This window comes from Glandiceps talaboti, chromosome 8 (assembly GCF_964340395.1).
Source record: "Glandiceps talaboti chromosome 8, keGlaTala1.1, whole genome shotgun sequence".
NCBI classification, from domain to species: domain Eukaryota; kingdom Metazoa; phylum Hemichordata; class Enteropneusta; family Spengelidae; genus Glandiceps; species Glandiceps talaboti.
In genome coordinates, this window is record NC_135556.1 from 8,160,912 (window position 1) to 8,180,084 (window position 19,173).

The following is a 19,173-nucleotide window of genomic DNA, read 5'->3' on the forward strand; positions in this document are numbered from 1 at the left end:
AATGTTCTTTGCAAAGAGTTGATGTCCTATGCAAATGAGGTAATGTTCATGTAACACAGAATTATCAATGTAAGACTGATATATACACAAATTATTTATATCTGGAATACATTTTGTCCTTTCTTTGCTCACATCTCATCTTCAACGTTGGTGCCTGCGTGTCTGTATCTAGTTCCAGTATGTTTAAGTGGTTTATTTCATTTTAATACAAAATGTAGCAAAAAAATTGTGATCTTGATAGAATGTAGCAGTTTGTTGTTGGTTTCTGCACGGTTGTATCAAACAAAGCCAGTGAACGGTAATACGAAAAGGGCAGTAACCAGGTTCAAAAACTATGATTCCTGTACAAGTAATTTAGATTAGCCATCACATTTCCTACATTGCATTCAATGACTGTGTCTTCACATTTCCTTTACAGCGTCTGAGCAATGCAATTAAGCCCCTACCGGAATGGGGACCAGCATTACCAGAACACAGAACAGAGGCAGGCTATGGACCTATCAAGGGACCTAAACTGCCAGTATACAAGGACGTTATTTACTCTCCAGTTAACGATGTCAATCGTGATCCCGAAGCAGGCAACGAAGTTACAGCCTTTTAAACGAAATGTCCCATTTTCATATGTCTGAAATGGTTGTAAACACTAATACATCAGAGAATGCCATGGTGCACGGTGCTCGGCCTGTAATCTGAAATAAGAAGTAGTGTTGCAGGGCGCCCTCAATACAGGAAGAACAATACCTTTTGTTTTCATTTATATTTTTTTCTGTGAGGTCTTCAATGATGTATTTTTGACGACGTTGCTAAATTGCTAAAACCACACAAAATTTAGCACTGTAACATGAACACTTTTACTTCGTAAAGGCTGATGTAAGCATGTGGCATTTTCTGGATGTTAACGAAAAGTCATAATGAGGACACTTGTACCTGAGACAAGACTTGAAATTACTTACCAAACTCATTGTCCATCTGTGTTTTGTAATGTAATCGTAGCATCATCAAAAAATGTAAATTGGTTCAACGACTCTTAATGAGAAATGCCATATCAATCAATAAATAAATATTCATTCAAGTTGTACATAAAAGCAATATAAGATGTAGAAAACTAAAAGTGTAGAAATGTTGGGTATTAAAAAAAAAGCAAGTAAGTGACAAAAATTTATTTTTCATAAAAAAGGTGAGCAAAAAAAAAATAGAACTTCTATTTTGCGTGTGAAAATGCACAACGCATCAATGCAACTTAACTTCAAAAAATGAACCATGCCTAGTGGTTCAAATAAAAGCTATGGGATTTGCTATAGGCTTAATAAACTGATAGTGTTTTCTGTGTTAGTTCACAAAAAACCTAATAACAGTTCTACACAAGCAAAAAACAAACAGCAACGACATGCGATATATTTGCAATCTCAGCTTAGCTTCAAAATTTATCACTTTTTGGTTCACTGTAAATATTTTTTTTTTTCAGTTTTGAGGAACACAGACGGGGGAAAATTTTTGATTCCATGATTTCTTAATTTCTTCTACCTCTTTGCTAAAAATTGACAATATCAATCGTCCTCAGGCCAAGTCAATGTTGTTAGCAATCAAATGCAAAAGCAATAGTGTTGGGTTAAGGTCAAAGTTCATTTTGACAGGTCTTCCATGTGTGTGTGTGTATGGTTGCTATAGCGGCTTTGTTGGGTAGCAACGTATAGTCTTCTACATCTCAGGAATGAATGCAGGTATTGCTCTCGACATCGGATCTAAATTGGCTAATATGTGTACATTTCTGTGTTCATTTTGTAGGGAAAACTGTGGTAGGTTTCAAAAGTTCAGAAAAAGTTGACTTTGCCAGTTATATACAGTCAGAATATGTAGAGAGTTAAATTAACTGCTCATACAGTGCGAGTTCAAACTTCCAAGTTTGTCAGAAATATTTTTGATTGACGCAGGTTTATTCAGGGTGTTGTGAGCATGATTGCATAATGTAAGATATTTTTCATGGCCTTGATATCATTAATGGCCTAGGTATTTCTGATGACATGCCACAGATGTGCGGTAATTTCTTGTGATGCTCAAAATTTGGTGTTACCCTATTCCTTACCACGACTCTTAAGAATACTAAACATTCAACACTTTCACCCACAGCAAAAATAAATTGTATCTCATCAGAGGGTACATTGCTAGTGATCCAATGACCTAGATAATGCTAATGATCTCACATCACTATTGTATCTGACTATCAGCTATATTATAAGTCAAAGGTGATGAAATAAATGACATGAGAACATGTATATCGGTAATACTGTAAACATTTCTGTACATTTTCACACATCAATGCAAGGTTTGCGTGATGTAAATATTAATGATATTTCTAAGGCAGCTAATGTATAAGGCAATGCAACTATTGTGCAGTTAATACAAAGAAAACAACTATTTTGCATTTAAAAAAAAATATGTTATGGAAATGTTGTTTCCTTTATATATAATTATATATATTGAATTTATCAATATTGAGTGTTTTCTATGGCCAATGATAGTGTTCATGTAATACAATGTAAAGGTGTTTAACAGGAATGACATGTCGTGTTCTAAGGTCAGGCAGTTTTGATGTACATGACTTGGATGGGGTGGCGGTGAGGGTGCAGAAGTATGATTTAACTTTTTATTACCCCCCACCCCCACCCCCTTACAAAAGAAATAGAGCGGTTAGTGCAAGATTCAGTCCTCTTGATAAGTGACCAAATTTTTGTGTCTAGATTGATATATGGACATTGCCATATATGGGCATTGCCATATATGGGTACATGTATTGCCATATATGGGCATTGCCATAAAGTTTTAAAAGTGTTCTTGCTTAATAAGGAAAAATACAAATGCACCTTCGGGACCAATTTGTTTGAAAATCAAAGCAGATCAAATCTCTCAAAACTTTGCCATATGAAAACTTGGTCCTGGTGTCATTACAGATATTTGGTTGCCATGGAAATTGCCCATTCATCATTGTTGAAGGCTAATATGGAGATCACTAGGTCCTCTAAATTACAAGGTATCATCATAATTTGAACTGAGAATGTGTTGTAGTTTAGTAACAGCAAACGTTTATAACTTTCTTTCGGAGACACTTTAATACAGTATTAAGTCTGCCCTGATAAAAGTACTATAAATACTCTAAACCTAGACTTTTTTTTGCCACTAGAAAATTTTGTGATTTTACAGTCTTCAACTAGTTCTCGAAGACTAATGTGTACTAATTACTAAGCCTGGTGCACTGTTTATGTACGAGAGAGACATTTTAGTCACTACTTATTTTTTGTGTTTTTTAATTTCTCGTCAAATAAGTGAAAACGAGTCTTCAGCCAAAATGTGCAGGTTTACAAATACATAATTACTAAAAGCATAATAGAAAAAAAAAGAATAAATAAATAAATAAATAAATGAATAAATAAATATATGACACGTTCAGACAATTTAGCAACTGCAAAGTTCTACTTATTTAATTGTAAAATAAATGATAAATTTTTTTTTTCATACACCATGGATAGTATACTTGGCCATAGATACACTCTAGTCATTAGTCTGTCTACAATACTGACCTGTGACTGTGATAGCACTCACCAACACTCAGTATAGGTGAAAGCTATTGTAGACATAGATCAGCAATGTAGACAGACTATGTGACTATTCAATCACTCAGCAATGCAATTTCAGTATTGTTCAATTTTATGCTGCCATACTTTCTCGTGTTGATTCTTGTGGTTTCTTCAAATTTTAAGAAGAAAGAAAGAGATTTATATTGATAGTTTTTATCAATTATTTATTTAATTTCTCATATTATTTAGGATTAGATCATGGTACGTTGAATAGTTTATCTTATTTTAATAGTGCCATTAATGTCCAAGTTATCTGTTGTTTTTCACGTTTATTTTATTTTTTTTTAATATTTAAGATTTGAAAATGTATAGGGTAGGGATGTACTGAATGTGTTCAACTATTTCACTGAAAAATTAAGGTAATAGTGTCTTGAGGATGCCGGTTCCTGACTCCATGTTTAGATGATATGTTACAGAAGAAATACCCTGCCATGTGTTGTTGGTAGTAATGTGTTGAAAGACCACAAGACCAGAGTATCCAGAATTAAAATGGGTCTTCGTTTGGTAGCACATTGTACTTCCAAATTTATGCTAATTTATGTAGCAAATTTGTCAATTTCATTGTAATGAAACATAGTAGCAAAGAAGGGTCAAGGGTCACAGTTACATTAAAGCACAGGCAAGGAACGAGACGTTTGTCTGTATGTAAAACAAACCCCCTGGACTAGATAAAAAAGATTAGTTTGTCACGTGACGAAGTATAAATCTGTAAATCTGTTGTGTTTATGGCAGATACAAATAAAAATTGGAGCAATATATGCGAGGTCCCCTGATTTATTTGAGTTGTGATTGTTTTGCTTTCAGTGAGAGAGTAAATGGAAGTTTAATAGAGGTTTAGATATGATGTACAAAGTTTTCACGTTTGTGATTCAGAAATGGATATATTCTATTTTGGAAGTTGTATAGGGATAGAATGGTATGGTTAAATCAGTGGGATTTCATTTGTTAAAAGGTGTTAATAAAGCTGACTAATGTACATAGATGTAATTCTTAATGACTACTGTGTGGTTTTAGCATGAATATAGGTGTGATGTATGTATGTATGTATGTATGTATGTATGTATGTATGTATGTATGTATGTATGTATGTGTGATGTATGTATGTATGTATGTATGTATGTATGTATGTATGTATGTATGTATGTATGTATGAATGTATGTATGTATGTATGAATGTATGTATGTATGTGTGTGTATGTATGTATGTATGTATGTATGTATGTATGTATGTGTGTGTGTATGTATGTATGTATGTATGTATGTATGTGTGTGTGTATGTATGTATGTATGTATGTATGTATGTATGTATGTGTGTGTATGTATGTATGTATGTATGTATGTGTGTGTGTGTATGTATGTGTGTGTGTGTATGTATGTATGTATGTGTGTGTGTGTGTATGTATGTATGTGTGTGTGTATGTATGTATGTGTGTGTGTGTATGTCTGTATGTATGTATGTATGTATGTATGTATGTATGTATGTATGTATGTATGTATGTATGTATGTGTGATGTATGTATGTATGTATGTATGTATGTATGTATGTATGTATGTATGTATGTGTGTATGCATGTGTGTATGTACGCATGTGTGTGTATATGTGTGTGTATGTATGTATGTATGTGTGTATGTATGTATGTATGTATGTATGTATGCATGTGTTTATGTATGTATGTATGTATGTATGTATGTATGTATGTATGTATGTATGAATGTATGTATGTATGTATGTATGTATGTATGTATGGTATGTATGTATGTATGTATGTATGTATGTATGTATGTATGTATGTATGTATGTATGTATGTATGTATGTATGTATGTATGTATGTATGTATATATGTGTGTGTGCATGTGTGTGAATGTTAAATGTCAAAAAACACTGTGCAAATTCCTTTGATATTTGGTGGGGGACATCACTTTCAGTGTCTAGTCGGAAATTCCACCACAGTGCCTCAATGGCACATTGCTAAATTCTAATATAGCGGTATATACGTGTATAAGGACGCCCTCTCTCACATCATACTGATATTCTTTTGTTTTTATTTGTACATCGACCCTCACGCATACAGGTACATTCTCATAACACAACAACACCACCCATACCAGTATTTTCCATTTACTGAAATAACGTTACACAGAGACTAGTAATCATTTATGTGTAATGTATTGTCTTTATTAAGGTTACTATGTAATATACAACTGGTTCTAATCAAAATAAAGATTACTGTCAGTAGTTGAGCCTTCTCACAATATTCATCATCAAGCCTGCCCAAATTTTTCCCCCGATTAACAGGATGACCAAAATAACATACATCGGTAACTACTCATAAAATTGTGAGTAAAAGTGTTAAATTAATAATACTGAATTCGATATAAAACAAAGCAAAAAAAAAGGCACAAAAAGATGAGTCAACGTTTGATCACATTTGACAGAGGTATAGTTACCTTTATAACATCACAAATAAAATCATGAAAAATATGTTCAGATTACTGCTTGTTACTTGCACGTCTTTCTTATCCAAAAAAACTTCAGATTTTGAACACAATTTTTTAGGAAAAACAAGACACCTTATGATGAAACCATCCTTTATGGCATCCCATGTTAATAATACACATGTAATTTATGTACTTCCTTGATCTGAAACTTTTTAATAATTTCAAAAAACCCTGAAATGTTTCCAATGTGATCAACCTTGTAGTTAGTCTGTGAGGTACAGTGTGATGGGGCGCCCTCACACATCAGTAAACTATACTCCTGTATGTAAATTTGTAACAAAGTCTTGATTAGTACACACTGGTGAGGGCAAAGGTCAGTGTCGACAGGTCAAAGGTTAATGCACATTAACATATCTTTCCTTCTGCGTTGTCGTTTTCATATCACTATTTTTATTGAGTCAAAATTGTTGATAATCCAATTAGTCCTGAGCATTTAGCAATGTACGATACATCAAAATAAATACATACTAATCTTTCAACTAGTAGTCACATTGTAAAACGACTTGTACTCTCTCTCTCTCTCCATCAACACTTTCTATTATTTGGCTTTATGATATCATAAGATGAATTCTCAAATACTGTCACCCTTGGTTACGAAGTATGCAAATTAAGAATGGTACAATTGAGGGCGTCCTTTGGATATATACTCAGTAGAAAACAAAAGAGTACTTTTGCTTTAATATGGTTGTTGGAAATTTTACAAAATGGATGAGAAAAATTCTATGCTCGGCCAGACCCTTTCGTGTATATGGTCTATGACCTGGCTAAGGCCTGAACATAATAGAAATAGTGGGTGGAATCTGAAAGGTTGTGACTGACATCATATGAGTCATTTGTCATACAAATCCCCTCACATCTGCTGATCAACTTTTTTTGTACATCTATAATTTCACATTAAAACAAGATTAAAGGGAACATCAAGTTGGTACATAATGAGTTTCAAGAACTTGGCTATATTGTAGAAAAATATCCCTTATATATCAAGGTATGAACTTTTTTGTTGGAAAAAAAAAACTCTCAAAACCCAATTTCAGCTAGTCTAATAATACTCTTGAAAAAGCTAACTCCAAACAACTACGGCTACAGAACTAGACAGTGTACATTAAAAAGTTATAAATAAATACTTTGTTAATAAAAAATTGCAACTTCGAAGGAGAAATTAAAGAGGGTTTTTGTGCTGAGCACACAGGTCATGAAATGAGAAGGCAGTGTTAGACAATGCTCACAAAAAAACAAAAAAAACCCACACTAAAGTTTTTATCTTTTAGTATACCTTGTACAACCTTGTATTTTTAAAAATTGAAAATACAACGTGAAGTATGGTCAGTTTGTTTCTACAAAAGTATGTGAAAATAAAAGTGATCAACTATTTTGTTCAAAAGTTTAGAAACTTGAGTTGGACAAGGTGCTTCTCACATATTTTTCTTCATTCACCTGAAGGTACTTGTGAGATAGTTTGAGACAAGTCCCCCCTATGTTCCTTGTATTTTGAAGTGACATGTCCCCCTATGTTACTTGTATTTTGAAGCAAGTATTAAGTGATATGTCCCCCTATGTTACTTGTATTTTGAAGTGACATGTCCCCCTATGTTACTTGTATTTTGAAGCAAGTATTGGATGATATGTCCCCCTATGTTACTTGTATTTTGAAGTGACATGTCCCCCTATATTACTTGTATTTTGAAGCAAGTATTGGGTGATATGTCCCCCTATGTTACTTGTATTTTGAAACAAGTATTGAGTGACATGTCCCCCTATGTTACTTGTATTTTGAAACAAGTATTGAGTGACATGTCCCCCTATGTTACTTGTATTTTGAAACAAGTATTGAGTGACATGTCCCCCTATGTTACTTGTATTTTGAAACAAGTATTGAGTGACATGTCCCCCTATGTTACTTGTATTTTGAAACAAGTATTGAGTGACATGTCCCCCTATGTTACTTGTATTTTGAAACAAGTATTGAGTGACATGTCTTCCGATGTTACTTGTATACTTAAAGAGAAGTATTGAGTGACATGTCTATGCTACTCACAGTTTTTTCAGCTTATTGAACAAAGCCCTTTATGTTCCTTATGCTTTGTTCAACTGACCACCCAAAAATACTTGGGAAATCATCTAACAGTAAAACACCCTGGGTATGACATTAGTAATCTAAAAGAGCTGCCAAAGAAAAAAAATGTAGAATAAACCGTCCAACAATGCAAAGAAAGTGCAAGTATTTCCTTATCTAAATATATTTGCTTCACATGAACAAAATTTTGTTTACAGAAACTACAATAGCTTTCTTTGTTTCACGTTCCGCTAATAAAACCCACCCACACATCCATATTGGCCCAGAAACATGAATACTTCAATCATCAATACTAAATTCTGAAAGTCACCACTTCAAGAATAATATTCCAATATTGCTGATTTAGAAAATAAAGATAACAAAAAAATACAACTACGTTTATCGATAAATATGAAAAAATAACTATGCTTAGTAAGAAATATGACTATTACTCATAAAACTTACAGTTAATAATATTAACTATCACACTACAGTTTTGCACATCTCTAGTTTGAAATATGAACATAAAAACATATACTTCCCTCCCTAACCCTTTATTAGTTATAAATTGGCAAACCCATCACTTACACTGTCTCTGTAGTAGTATATCCCAACATGCATTGCTTTACATTTGCATATTCATAAGTTCACTGTAAATATAGGCCGGATGAAAGCAAAGATGTGAGTGGAGGGAAAAGTGCTCATGAATATGCAAATTTAGGTGCAAGCCAATGGCTGTCGGGATACCATAACAATCTATAAGTCCCACTCTATTGCTGATATGCATATTCAATCATACCACTTGTCGTACAATACTGATTTTTTTTTTTTCATCAATCAAAGCAACCACTGATGTTCACTGGGCACTCTACTTCCTTTACCAGATATTTATCTGTGATGACATTATTCCATACGAATCCGTCAAAATTTTCAGTGACAAAACTGAGACGCATTGCAAACTATTCAATATTCCTACCTGCTGTCAATGTTGTATATGTTAGTGTAACTGTATGCAACACTGTAGTATCTATCAGAGACTTGCCCACTGAACATACCGTATACTTGCATAATGGTGTGACCCGTCCATCATTATGTCAATCTAGTATTTACTACACGACATCAACATACACAAGTTTTGGCAATCAATTCTTGTCTGACCATAATAGCATCTTGGGTAACTTATTCAACTTTGAAAATCATGTAGAGAACCGCTACTGCACTAGACATGTGTTCGGCCATTTTGGGCATTTCCTGCAAGGGTTTGTGGGAAAACCTCTGGCAGTGACATAATTTTTACCCTAATCCCTTTGTCTTGATAAATACACAGAGTGTGAAGACAAAGAGATTGTGGTAAATGTGATATCATCACCAGAGGGTCTCCCATAAACCCTTGCAGGAGTGTCAAGACAAAGAGATTGTGGTAAATGTGATGTCATCACCAGAGGATCTCCCATAAACCCATGCAAGAAATCTGAATACATGTCCAATACAGTAGAGCTTCTTTACATGATTTCAAAGTTAAGTTAGTTACCTAGGTGCTATTTTATCACCAAAAATAATATGTAAGTTGACAACAGTAACTAGTACAAGTGTATTAAATGGTAGAAATAAATCTGATTAGACTTTTCCATTCACTGTTTGTTATTTACGAGATGGTAACACAAATAGCTTAGAGAGTCGACTCTGACGGTTGCATTGTTTGATCATGACAAAATTGGAAGGCCCACACCATTGTTACAAAGCTGCTTTCTTTACACTGCATCAATCAATTCAAGTTACATTCACAGTTACAATCATTCATTGCATAGTCCTGTTTCTGGTTTACATCCTGATGTAGGTCCTGCTAGAAACAGTTTGCCATTGGGACATGTACATAGTTCATAGACATCAGAATTAGAAACATCGCCTGATGAAACGGTTTTCAAATTCTTGAATTCTATATTCTGAGAGTTCAGCAGAATCTGAAAAAAGGATGACATACCATAGTTTAAAAACTGTGTGAATCGTACCATAGTACATTAAAAATAAAAATTAGACATTTACTGTGATTCATGTTTATTATATCATTGTACTCTGTGTTCGAGAAGTTGGGCTGTACACTGTGTTTGAGAAGTTAGGCTGTACACTGTGTTTGAGAATTTAGGGTTGTACACTGTGTTTGAAAATTTAGGGCTGTACACTGTGTTTGAGAAATTAGGGCTGTACACTGTGTATGAGAATTTAGGGCTGTACACTGTGTTTGAGAATTTAGGGCTGTACACTGTGTTTGAGAATTTAGGGCTGTACACTGTGTTTGAGAATTTAGGGCTGTACACTGTGTTTGAGAATTTAGGGCTGTACACTGTGTTTGAGAAGTTAGGGCTGTACACTGTGTTTGAGAATTTAGGGCTGTACACTGTGTTTGAGAAGTTAGGGCTGTACACTGTGTTTGAGAAGTTAGGGCTGTACACTGTGTTTGAGAATTTAGGGCTGTACACTTGTTTGAGAAGTTAGAGCTGTACACTGTGTTTGAGAATTTAGGGCTGTACACTGTGTTTGAGAATTTAGGGCTGTACACTTGTTTGAGAAGTTAGGGCTGTACACTGTGTTTGAGAATTTAGGGCTGTACACTGTGTTTGAGAATTTAGGGCTGTACACTGTGTTTGAGAAGTTAGGGCTGTACACTGTGTTTGAGAATTTAGGGCTGTACACTGTGTTTGAGAATTTAGGGCTGTACACTTGTTTGGGGGAATGGACACACTTCATGTACTAAATAAGTCTGATTTTAACTTGAGTCAAATTTGATCTACAAGTCTAGCTGACAATATATTTTGAAAGTATATACAAAAGAGTTATGGATGATCCAAGTAGTACTTACAGCGCCATCATTTGATTCTAGCCTGAGATCTGTACGACATTTGGCAGTAAAATCCCCTCCTTCTGCCTCCATAAGTATACCTTTTGGTGCGTGCATGAATAGGGACCTTGTTGTTGACTCAAGTCTGTGATAAAAACAAAGAATGATGACTTAAATAGCACAGAGATGAATGTAGAAGTCAGACATGCCTACAGTCAAAATGAATCTATGAATAACAATTAGAGTGAATCCTACAACACAGTTTACAGCACTGTACAGTTGTAAAGATTGCATTGTACATTGACTGGCATTTGTTTTATGTGTATGATACACGGATATCGTTTTTGTGTTTAATGTTTCGCAACATTTATAGGAAAAAGACAGTTCATATTCTGAAAGCGTCAAAACTATAAATGAATACTACCCTTGCAGGCTGAAGGCTAGAAGCTGTTATATCACTTTGTGAGTACTTTGTTACAATTACTGTCTCAGCCAGCAATGGTGTGCAATGTCATTAACTGCATTTTGTGCACTTACTGACGTAAATTGGGATGTCTGATAACTGATTTCCAAGCACTTAGCAGCTGATGATGTAAGAAATATCTATGTGAATCAAACAGCTTGTCTTTAACTATCTGTATCTACTATTTAAACGTGATGTGAATACTGCTTACTGTAAGATGTGTTTTCTGATGTGAAGTTTTCGACTCACCTTAATTCTTCCCTAGCTTCAGCCCTGATATGTGGTGTCTGCACTGAGCCTTCAAATACAGCACCTTCAGCACCTAGGGAATCAAGTGAATACAATAATTGAATATAGCAGACATTTATGACAAATGGGAATAACTTTCATACATTCAAAATAACTTTACTTTCAAATACCTAGGGAAAGAGATAAGGGAATTTTGATGAGCATTGGGAGTGATATTTATATACTTACAACAACTTTGCTTTCAGTACCTTGGGAAAATGATAAAAACAATATGATAGTGGTTTATGATGGATTGAAGTAATTTTTATATAGACTCTACGACTTCACTATATTTGCTTTCATATGTTGTAGTGTTTGATCTTTGTCTTGCAACACGACATTTCAGCTTCAGGTGGAGTTAACGATACATGTCTCTAACCTAGATGAATCATTGTTCATAACTTTTGTTATTTTGCTAGTGAGGAAATTCATTTCTTTTCATCAACTGAAAGACAAGTTACCACACAATGTGTAAAGATTGGAGAGAACATGTGTAGCAATCTTTGTGCACCCAAAAAAATCACAAAGTACCAGAAAGGTTAACGATAGAGGTTTATGAACAATACATATCATCTTGTTCTCTCAAGAATTACTTTCTTAAAGGCCAAAGTTTAAATCCCACATTCTCACATTAGTGTTATCTTATCAGTTGAGTGGTGAGGATTGGATTCGATTATTTTTATGTTTTGGTCCACCTTAATTTTAATGGAAAGCATTTCATTTGAGATCATTTTTATTTCCTGTTCTCTCTATTTATGGATACTGTTTTGAAATGCTATCAGTGTTTTTCCTTTAAGGCCTTCAGACCAGGATTAAAATCTTGGTGTGAAAACCGAGGTATGCTTGGTAGAGCTACAGAAAAGATTGGGCCAGAACAACAGAATGATCCCAGGATTGAAACATAGCCATTTAAAGGCCACAGTTTCGATCCCCGGTTCTTGCACCAGTGTTAATTTATCAGTGACACCATAAGTATTACATAGGATCATTCTTCTGTTATGGGCCAACTTTTTGGTTATTTTTCATGTCTTAAAATTTCACTCCTAATTTAAAGTGAACTGTCTATGGTTCCTCCACATTATTTCTGGTTCTCAATGGTACGTATTCCTATCAGCTGACATGCACTTTCTTATCTGAGCACTTAATTTTGGTGGGGAACATTCTCAGAACTTTAATAGTTGAGTAATGTGACAGGGGAACTCTTAGTTTCACACACTGCTTCTCATTCCACTACAGGACCACTTTACCGACATGTATACAGCCAGTATCATTTGTTTTAATCTATGACTTTGAGGTTGATACTAATTTTAAAAACAAAAGTGTGATGTATGTGTATGACCTTATTGCCAGCACAGGAATACTATGTGACCCATTAAGAGAGTAATTACAGACATGTGTTTGCAGTCAGTCCTGACTGCCTTCCATAGCAAGGTTCAAAACACAGCTTATCAAAATAAACCAACTTGGACTATTTTAAGTAATCTGAGGACGCTCAATTTTGTAAACAAAACATACTGACATATCAAACATTTCCTTTACAAAAAAGCCAATGGCAATATTGTTCTCAGCTATGCAATACAGTATCTATTATATTAGCTTACCCTGCATAAATGGATGGCCAAATGAATAGCCAAGACAAGTTTTTGTCTATCTATATAATAAAGGGTGTTCATATTTGTTTTCTGTATGTCCATGAATGACCAAATGGATAAATATGAACAGTTTCAATAGGTCTGGCCTGGGCAAAGACAAGTTTTTTGGAACATTAATGTAACACTGTTCACATTAGATCTCTCTGTCCAAGGACAGGACTAGATTGTCCATGGCTGGCCAAAGGAATATGTGTAAACAGTTTCAGCTGGTTTGGTCCAGGCCAAGACCAATGTTTTGCTAACATTGGTTGGGTACAGGGTCTGATGGAGAAACCAAATGTGCAAACCTAGGACAACAGTTTTGACTGGCTAATAATGTAGATTGTACATATATAATGTGGATGTATGTCTGGTTTATACCCAACTTCACTTATCTTCATTGTTTATATCAAGGTGACAAGATGGTACAACTTAATCTTGGCCTGTCACATTTACTGTAATTTCTGAAAGTCTGAGTGAATACAGACACAACAAGTCACACAGAGTTAGAGATTAAAGTCTGTTGAACCAAGGACACGACTAGATTGTAATAAGCTTTAACTTGAGACAACTGATTATTAAGTTGAACACACACAGGGAAAGTAAAACCACCTCTAACTCAAGATCCAAGTTGGTGTAGTTTTTAGTTATTTATTTATTTATTTATATATTTTTTTTTGTTGTTGTTGTTGTTTTTTTTTTATTTGGGGGGGGGGGGGGGGAAGAAATGATCACATGGGATTATAGCCCAACTGTGATGGGGTGGGGGTAAAGTGGGGCTTGTGATGTGGTGGGAATAAGGTGGGATTTGGGTATGATCAAATCAAGTTCACCATCTGCCTAATACAAGGGAAGTGATGACCAAGTGATTTTAATTCACTTGTTATTCAAGGGGGGGGGGGGGGGATAAAATTGAGCAGATCCACAATGCAGGTGAAAAGATGATCACATGAAGTTAATCCACACATCATATTTATGTAATCAAGATGAAAAATAACAGTTTTGAAAGATGAACCAAACTAAGTTAAACCTACCTGTAACTCTTAGTCTTTCTGCTCCTACGACTACCTCATCTTCCTTGGCATGTAGCAACATTTTTCCATCAGGAGTCTCTATCAGGAACTGTTGGTGATGTGACACAAGATCTCTTGCTCCTGTAGGTACAATACAACTCATCTATACTATATATATATAACAAAATATCCTGAACACAATTATCACAATTATTATCACAATTATCAATATATTTTGGTTCACAATTTCATTATAACATTATGAATATGTAAGTAACATCACCAGTGTGTCCTCTAAGACAATGTGATATGCTACTGATGCACACAATTTCTAGTGACACACCAAAATTTGGTGTTCTCCTATCTTTCACTATGTGGTGACTCACAAGAAATGACAATTTTTTTTCATTTTGACTCACAACAACAAAATTTGGGCACACTGACAATCACTTTAGTCACATGGGATGAATTGAGATCCTGGTATATGGCTATATGTTTTAGGTCAAATTTCTAGTGCAATGGCATACTGGATGGTCTTTCTCTCAAAAAATCTTAATGGGCGAACTGAGAAAGGTCTCAGATTGGCATTTTTTGCCAACTGAGATTGATCTCAGATGGTGATTTTTTCGCAAACTGAGACTCTCAGTGCAAGCATGGTACCAGCTTAACAGTTTTAGGTACCCTTACATACCAAGTGGTATGACAGGTTAGACTAGTCTCAGTTCACAACAAATCATAGTTGGCTATTTTTATGGCAAACTGAGACTAATATTTTAGGTACCCTTGTATACCACTAAATGGACTAAATATTAAAATTGGCAAATCGGAGCTAAATAACAGAATATCCACATAATAATCCACTTACCTACAACTAGTCTTCCTGTTACGTTTCCGTTTGTATTACGGGAATTTAGAGTTATATTACGTGATGATTCCAGGATTAGTCCTTGGTCCTAGGAAACAAATAAAAATATCAACGTATCAAAAAAACTGCCCATTACTCTAAAATACTTCAAGTTAATGCTAAACACCAAAGAGTAATATAGAGTTTTAGGCCTGAGTATTAAAACTACATTCCTGTCGAACAGTACTCTTTCATTCAAAGTGAAACTGCACCACTAGATTTAAGACTTCAGGGTTGTCTTTTAGGAATTGCAAATAAAAACAGCCCCTTGTTTCACACCTTTTAGCGTGAGTTCATCGCGGAAAGTAATCCTTTAAATCCAGGTGAACAAAACAAATATGTTTGTATCACTTATGTCTTCTATACAGTTCTGGTATACAATATGAAAAAAAAAGTAGTGTTTGATGACATAATTTTCCAAGAAAAAGGCCCAAAAGTTCTTTTCAAAAATGAACATAGCAAATATGTACATAGCATTACACCGTGCATAAGCCAAAAATATGGAACTTCTACACTATGTCATGACAACACATGTCTATATCACTGGTTCTGCTGTGTTCAAAATATGAGTCAAAACATTCAAAATTGCCATTACTTTCTCCAATTTTTCTTTGATATTACTGGCACTGGTATAATTATGTTATTCTCCAAATATTTCTTCAATCACCTGGAAAATACTTGTGACCTATGGGTTTGTCACTAGTCTACTCGTCGTAACAAGGCCCCTTAGGTCACTGGTATTTTCCATGTCTGAATGAAGACAAATATTGAGGAATTGCATCTAATTAATTAATCTATTTATGAAACATAGAAATTCAATCATCTCAGAGGACAACTTTGATACTGTACAGGTTTTTATAAGTTGTACACGTTATGTCACGTCATATCTAAACCTCTATAGGGGGATTTACCTCTACACCTTAATAGCTATAAATCTAACATTTCAAGTCTTCAAGCACATCCTATAAGTTGACTGACCCTTTGGCATTCTTTGGTGATAAAATACTATAAATATTAAATACCGAGAAGAATTTATGGGGTCACAAACTTGTTGGCACATTCAGAATCACAATGAGTTAAACTTACATTGTAAAGCATGTGATGAGACATCACCTGACACCTTAACATTCTCAGGTACTGCAGTATTTTTTTTTTAGATTTCACTGCGAAACTTTTGTGACTGTTACACTGATAAATATAAAACCCCACTGTGGGATTTATCTGGTCATGAATATCTTGGCACATTCAGAATTGTGATGAGACATCTCCTTAACATTCTCAGGTATATTTTTTTAGAAATCACTGCAAAGGTTTTATGCATGTCATACTGTCTGGTAAATTTTAAACACCACTGTGAGAGCTATGGGGTTAAGATCTTGTTGGCATCTCTGATGAGGAAAAAGCACTTTCATATTGATAAAAAGATAGAATACATTCTAAACCATGCTCAGGTACGACAGTATATTTTTAGAAATCAATGCATAAATTTGACATCAATGTGGAATTTATGGGGGTCATGAACATGTTGGCACATCAATGATGAATAAAAGCTGTAGAGATGAAACATCAACTTATACATGCATTCAAAACCTATTCTCAGGTACTGCAGACAGTATTGCAAAAATCTTGTGAGTTTTATAAATATTAAATACCACCGTGGGATTTATTGGGTCATAAACTTGTTGGCATATCTATGATGAGAAAAAGCTGAAGCAATGAAATCTCAACTTCAAAGCATAAATTCAAAACCAATCTCAGGGGCTACTACACTGTAGAAGATATTTTCAGAAATCACTGTACAAATGTTATGAATAGCCAATTGACTGAAATTGAAAGTAACATAAATATGGTGGCCATGACCCAAAACATGTATCCACTGCCTACTAAGGGCCGACCACACAATGTTACACATGATTCACACAATGTCACACATGCTCAACAAACATTGTTTGTTTAGATCCCCCCCCCCCCCCCCCCCCCCCTAATCAAACTAGAACAAGAACAACATGAAACGTTTATATAAGATGTAAACTATGATGAAAACTGTATTGGTCATACCACTACAATCAATGTAACATTTACTATAAGAAATCCAGCACTATATCTCACATTAGAAGTAAATTTTTATCAACTTTATATCAATATCTCAGTAGTAAATTTCAAAGCTGAAGCGTGAAACTTTCTGTCAAAATTGGTTAGAAGTGCAAAAATGAAGTTCAGCAATTACATTGATGCTAGACGTCTCTCTAAACGAACAAAGTTGAACTTGTGTGACATTGTGAAATCGTCCCTAACAGCAGCAATGGAATAGTCTCCATATATTCTGTTTACCATACAATGCGTGTACAATGACTGTAGGTGGGTGGGCTGAATCATGGGATCTACATCACCTACTAAACAATAAGCCACTTTAGTAGAAAGATTACAAACATGGACCTCACTGGATATAAGTCTTTGACTTTGTGGGTTATCCAAGTAATTCAACAATTTGTACCAGTTGTTATTTGTATATCTGTTCTGTTGTGTAGCGAATGATCCCATCCTCATTTGCATATCATTTGCATATATTATTTCTCTCCAATATTTTTCTTCATTCTGTCACAAAATACTCATGACCTAAGGGTTTGTCACTACTCATCTAGTGACTTGTAGTGACAAGGTCCCTTAGGTCAGTCATAGTTTCCTTTCGACTGACCGACAAAAAAATATTGGGGTAATAATATCTAATTGGCTCGTAGTAGTAGAGCAAGTGATATGTTCTACATTTCCACAGTGTAACGTCATTTAGGATTGTTACTGGTTATTTACAACCTCTTAATATGTGATAGGAGTTCAAATTAAAATGCAATGTATATCCATAGAGTGAAAGATGGACCATAGACCTAAGGGTATTTGAAGCAAATTATTGCCAATCCTGATCACGTTTAAGCAATATATTATACTTGATGATTTAGAGTAGCCGTCAGAAAACAAACTAGTATTCATCTAAAAGACAATTTATTACAACAATTTCATTTTTAATACACAGTTATATTTCATTATGATTTCTATTCGTATTCTTTATGGCCTTATTAGTTATTTGTATTACAATTGCTTATAACTCCTCCAGGTCATGGCAAAATGATTGAATCGCAATCTTTCCAGACAAATTAGAATTGAGTACCAAATTGTAAATGTATATAGTAACATTAGTATCTGTAGAACTACTGGCTTAACTTGCTAACTACACAGGCATCAGTCACTTGCAATTTTTTCTGTTGCTTTTGTTTTGTTTATATATTGAGATATATCTTTAAAATAATGATGGGATGTTAAAGCGCTAGATGCACAATTTTTGTGGTGTAGAACTCTGGTGCAAGCAACTGGCGTCTCTCACTAATTAACAGTTCATTTGTAAGCAATACTACCATGGTATTACCATAATGTCATACACAGCCCGTTTCATTTTAATGTTCACCGGCTCTGTTTGATACAACCATACATGCTACACTTTGTACGATACCAGTAGCAATATTGCAATTTCTTGCTACATTTTGTCTAAATGTAATACACCATTTAGACACAGACATGCTGACGCCAATGTTTTGATGTCTGTATTTGATGTCTGCATGGTGTCACATTAGTTCATGTCATTAAGAGAAAATGTAGCAAGAAGTTGTAATCATTCAATATTGCTATCTTGAAGTGTACCATGTACAATTTCTTATTGGTTTCTCTAACATGAAACAGATGGTATATTTTGAGTTTTAAATATTAATATACCAGACTCCAGTGTTGCAGCCAGAGGGGGTTTTTGGGTCATTTGACACACATTTTTTGGACCTGACCCTCAATTTTGGATCATAGATGACCC

At 34.6% G+C, this 19,173-nt stretch overlaps 3 protein-coding genes across 4 annotated transcripts in view; 2 read left to right on the forward strand and 1 right to left on the reverse strand.

The window, feature by feature from the left end:
- The window catches only part of LOC144438421 (sodium- and chloride-dependent glycine transporter 1-like), a 78,142-nt gene extending 73,532 nt beyond the window's left edge, over positions 1-4,610 (forward strand). For both annotated transcript variants that reach the window (XM_078127442.1, XM_078127441.1), the window contains exon 13: positions 419-4,610. In XM_078127442.1, coding sequence (XP_077983568.1) covers positions 419-601 — 183 coding nt within the window. In that variant the 3' untranslated portion in view covers positions 602-4,610. The remainder of the gene's footprint in view (positions 1-418) is intronic.
- Positions 1-19,173, forward strand: part of LOC144438423 (uncharacterized) — a 349,033-nt gene that overhangs the window by 37,952 nt on the left and 291,908 nt on the right. The window lies entirely within an intron of this gene.
- The window catches only part of LOC144438661 (zeta-sarcoglycan-like), a 41,717-nt gene continuing 28,343 nt past the window's right edge, over positions 5,800-19,173 (reverse strand). Inside the window, exons 4-8 of the mRNA XM_078127809.1 lie at positions 15,282-15,369; positions 14,438-14,557; positions 11,734-11,806; positions 11,043-11,166; positions 5,800-10,146 (exon numbers count right to left, since the gene is read on the reverse strand). Coding sequence (XP_077983935.1) covers positions 9,979-10,146; positions 11,043-11,166; positions 11,734-11,806; positions 14,438-14,557; positions 15,282-15,369 — 573 coding nt within the window. The 3' untranslated portion in view covers positions 5,800-9,978. The remainder of the gene's footprint in view (positions 10,147-11,042; positions 11,167-11,733; positions 11,807-14,437; positions 14,558-15,281; positions 15,370-19,173) is intronic.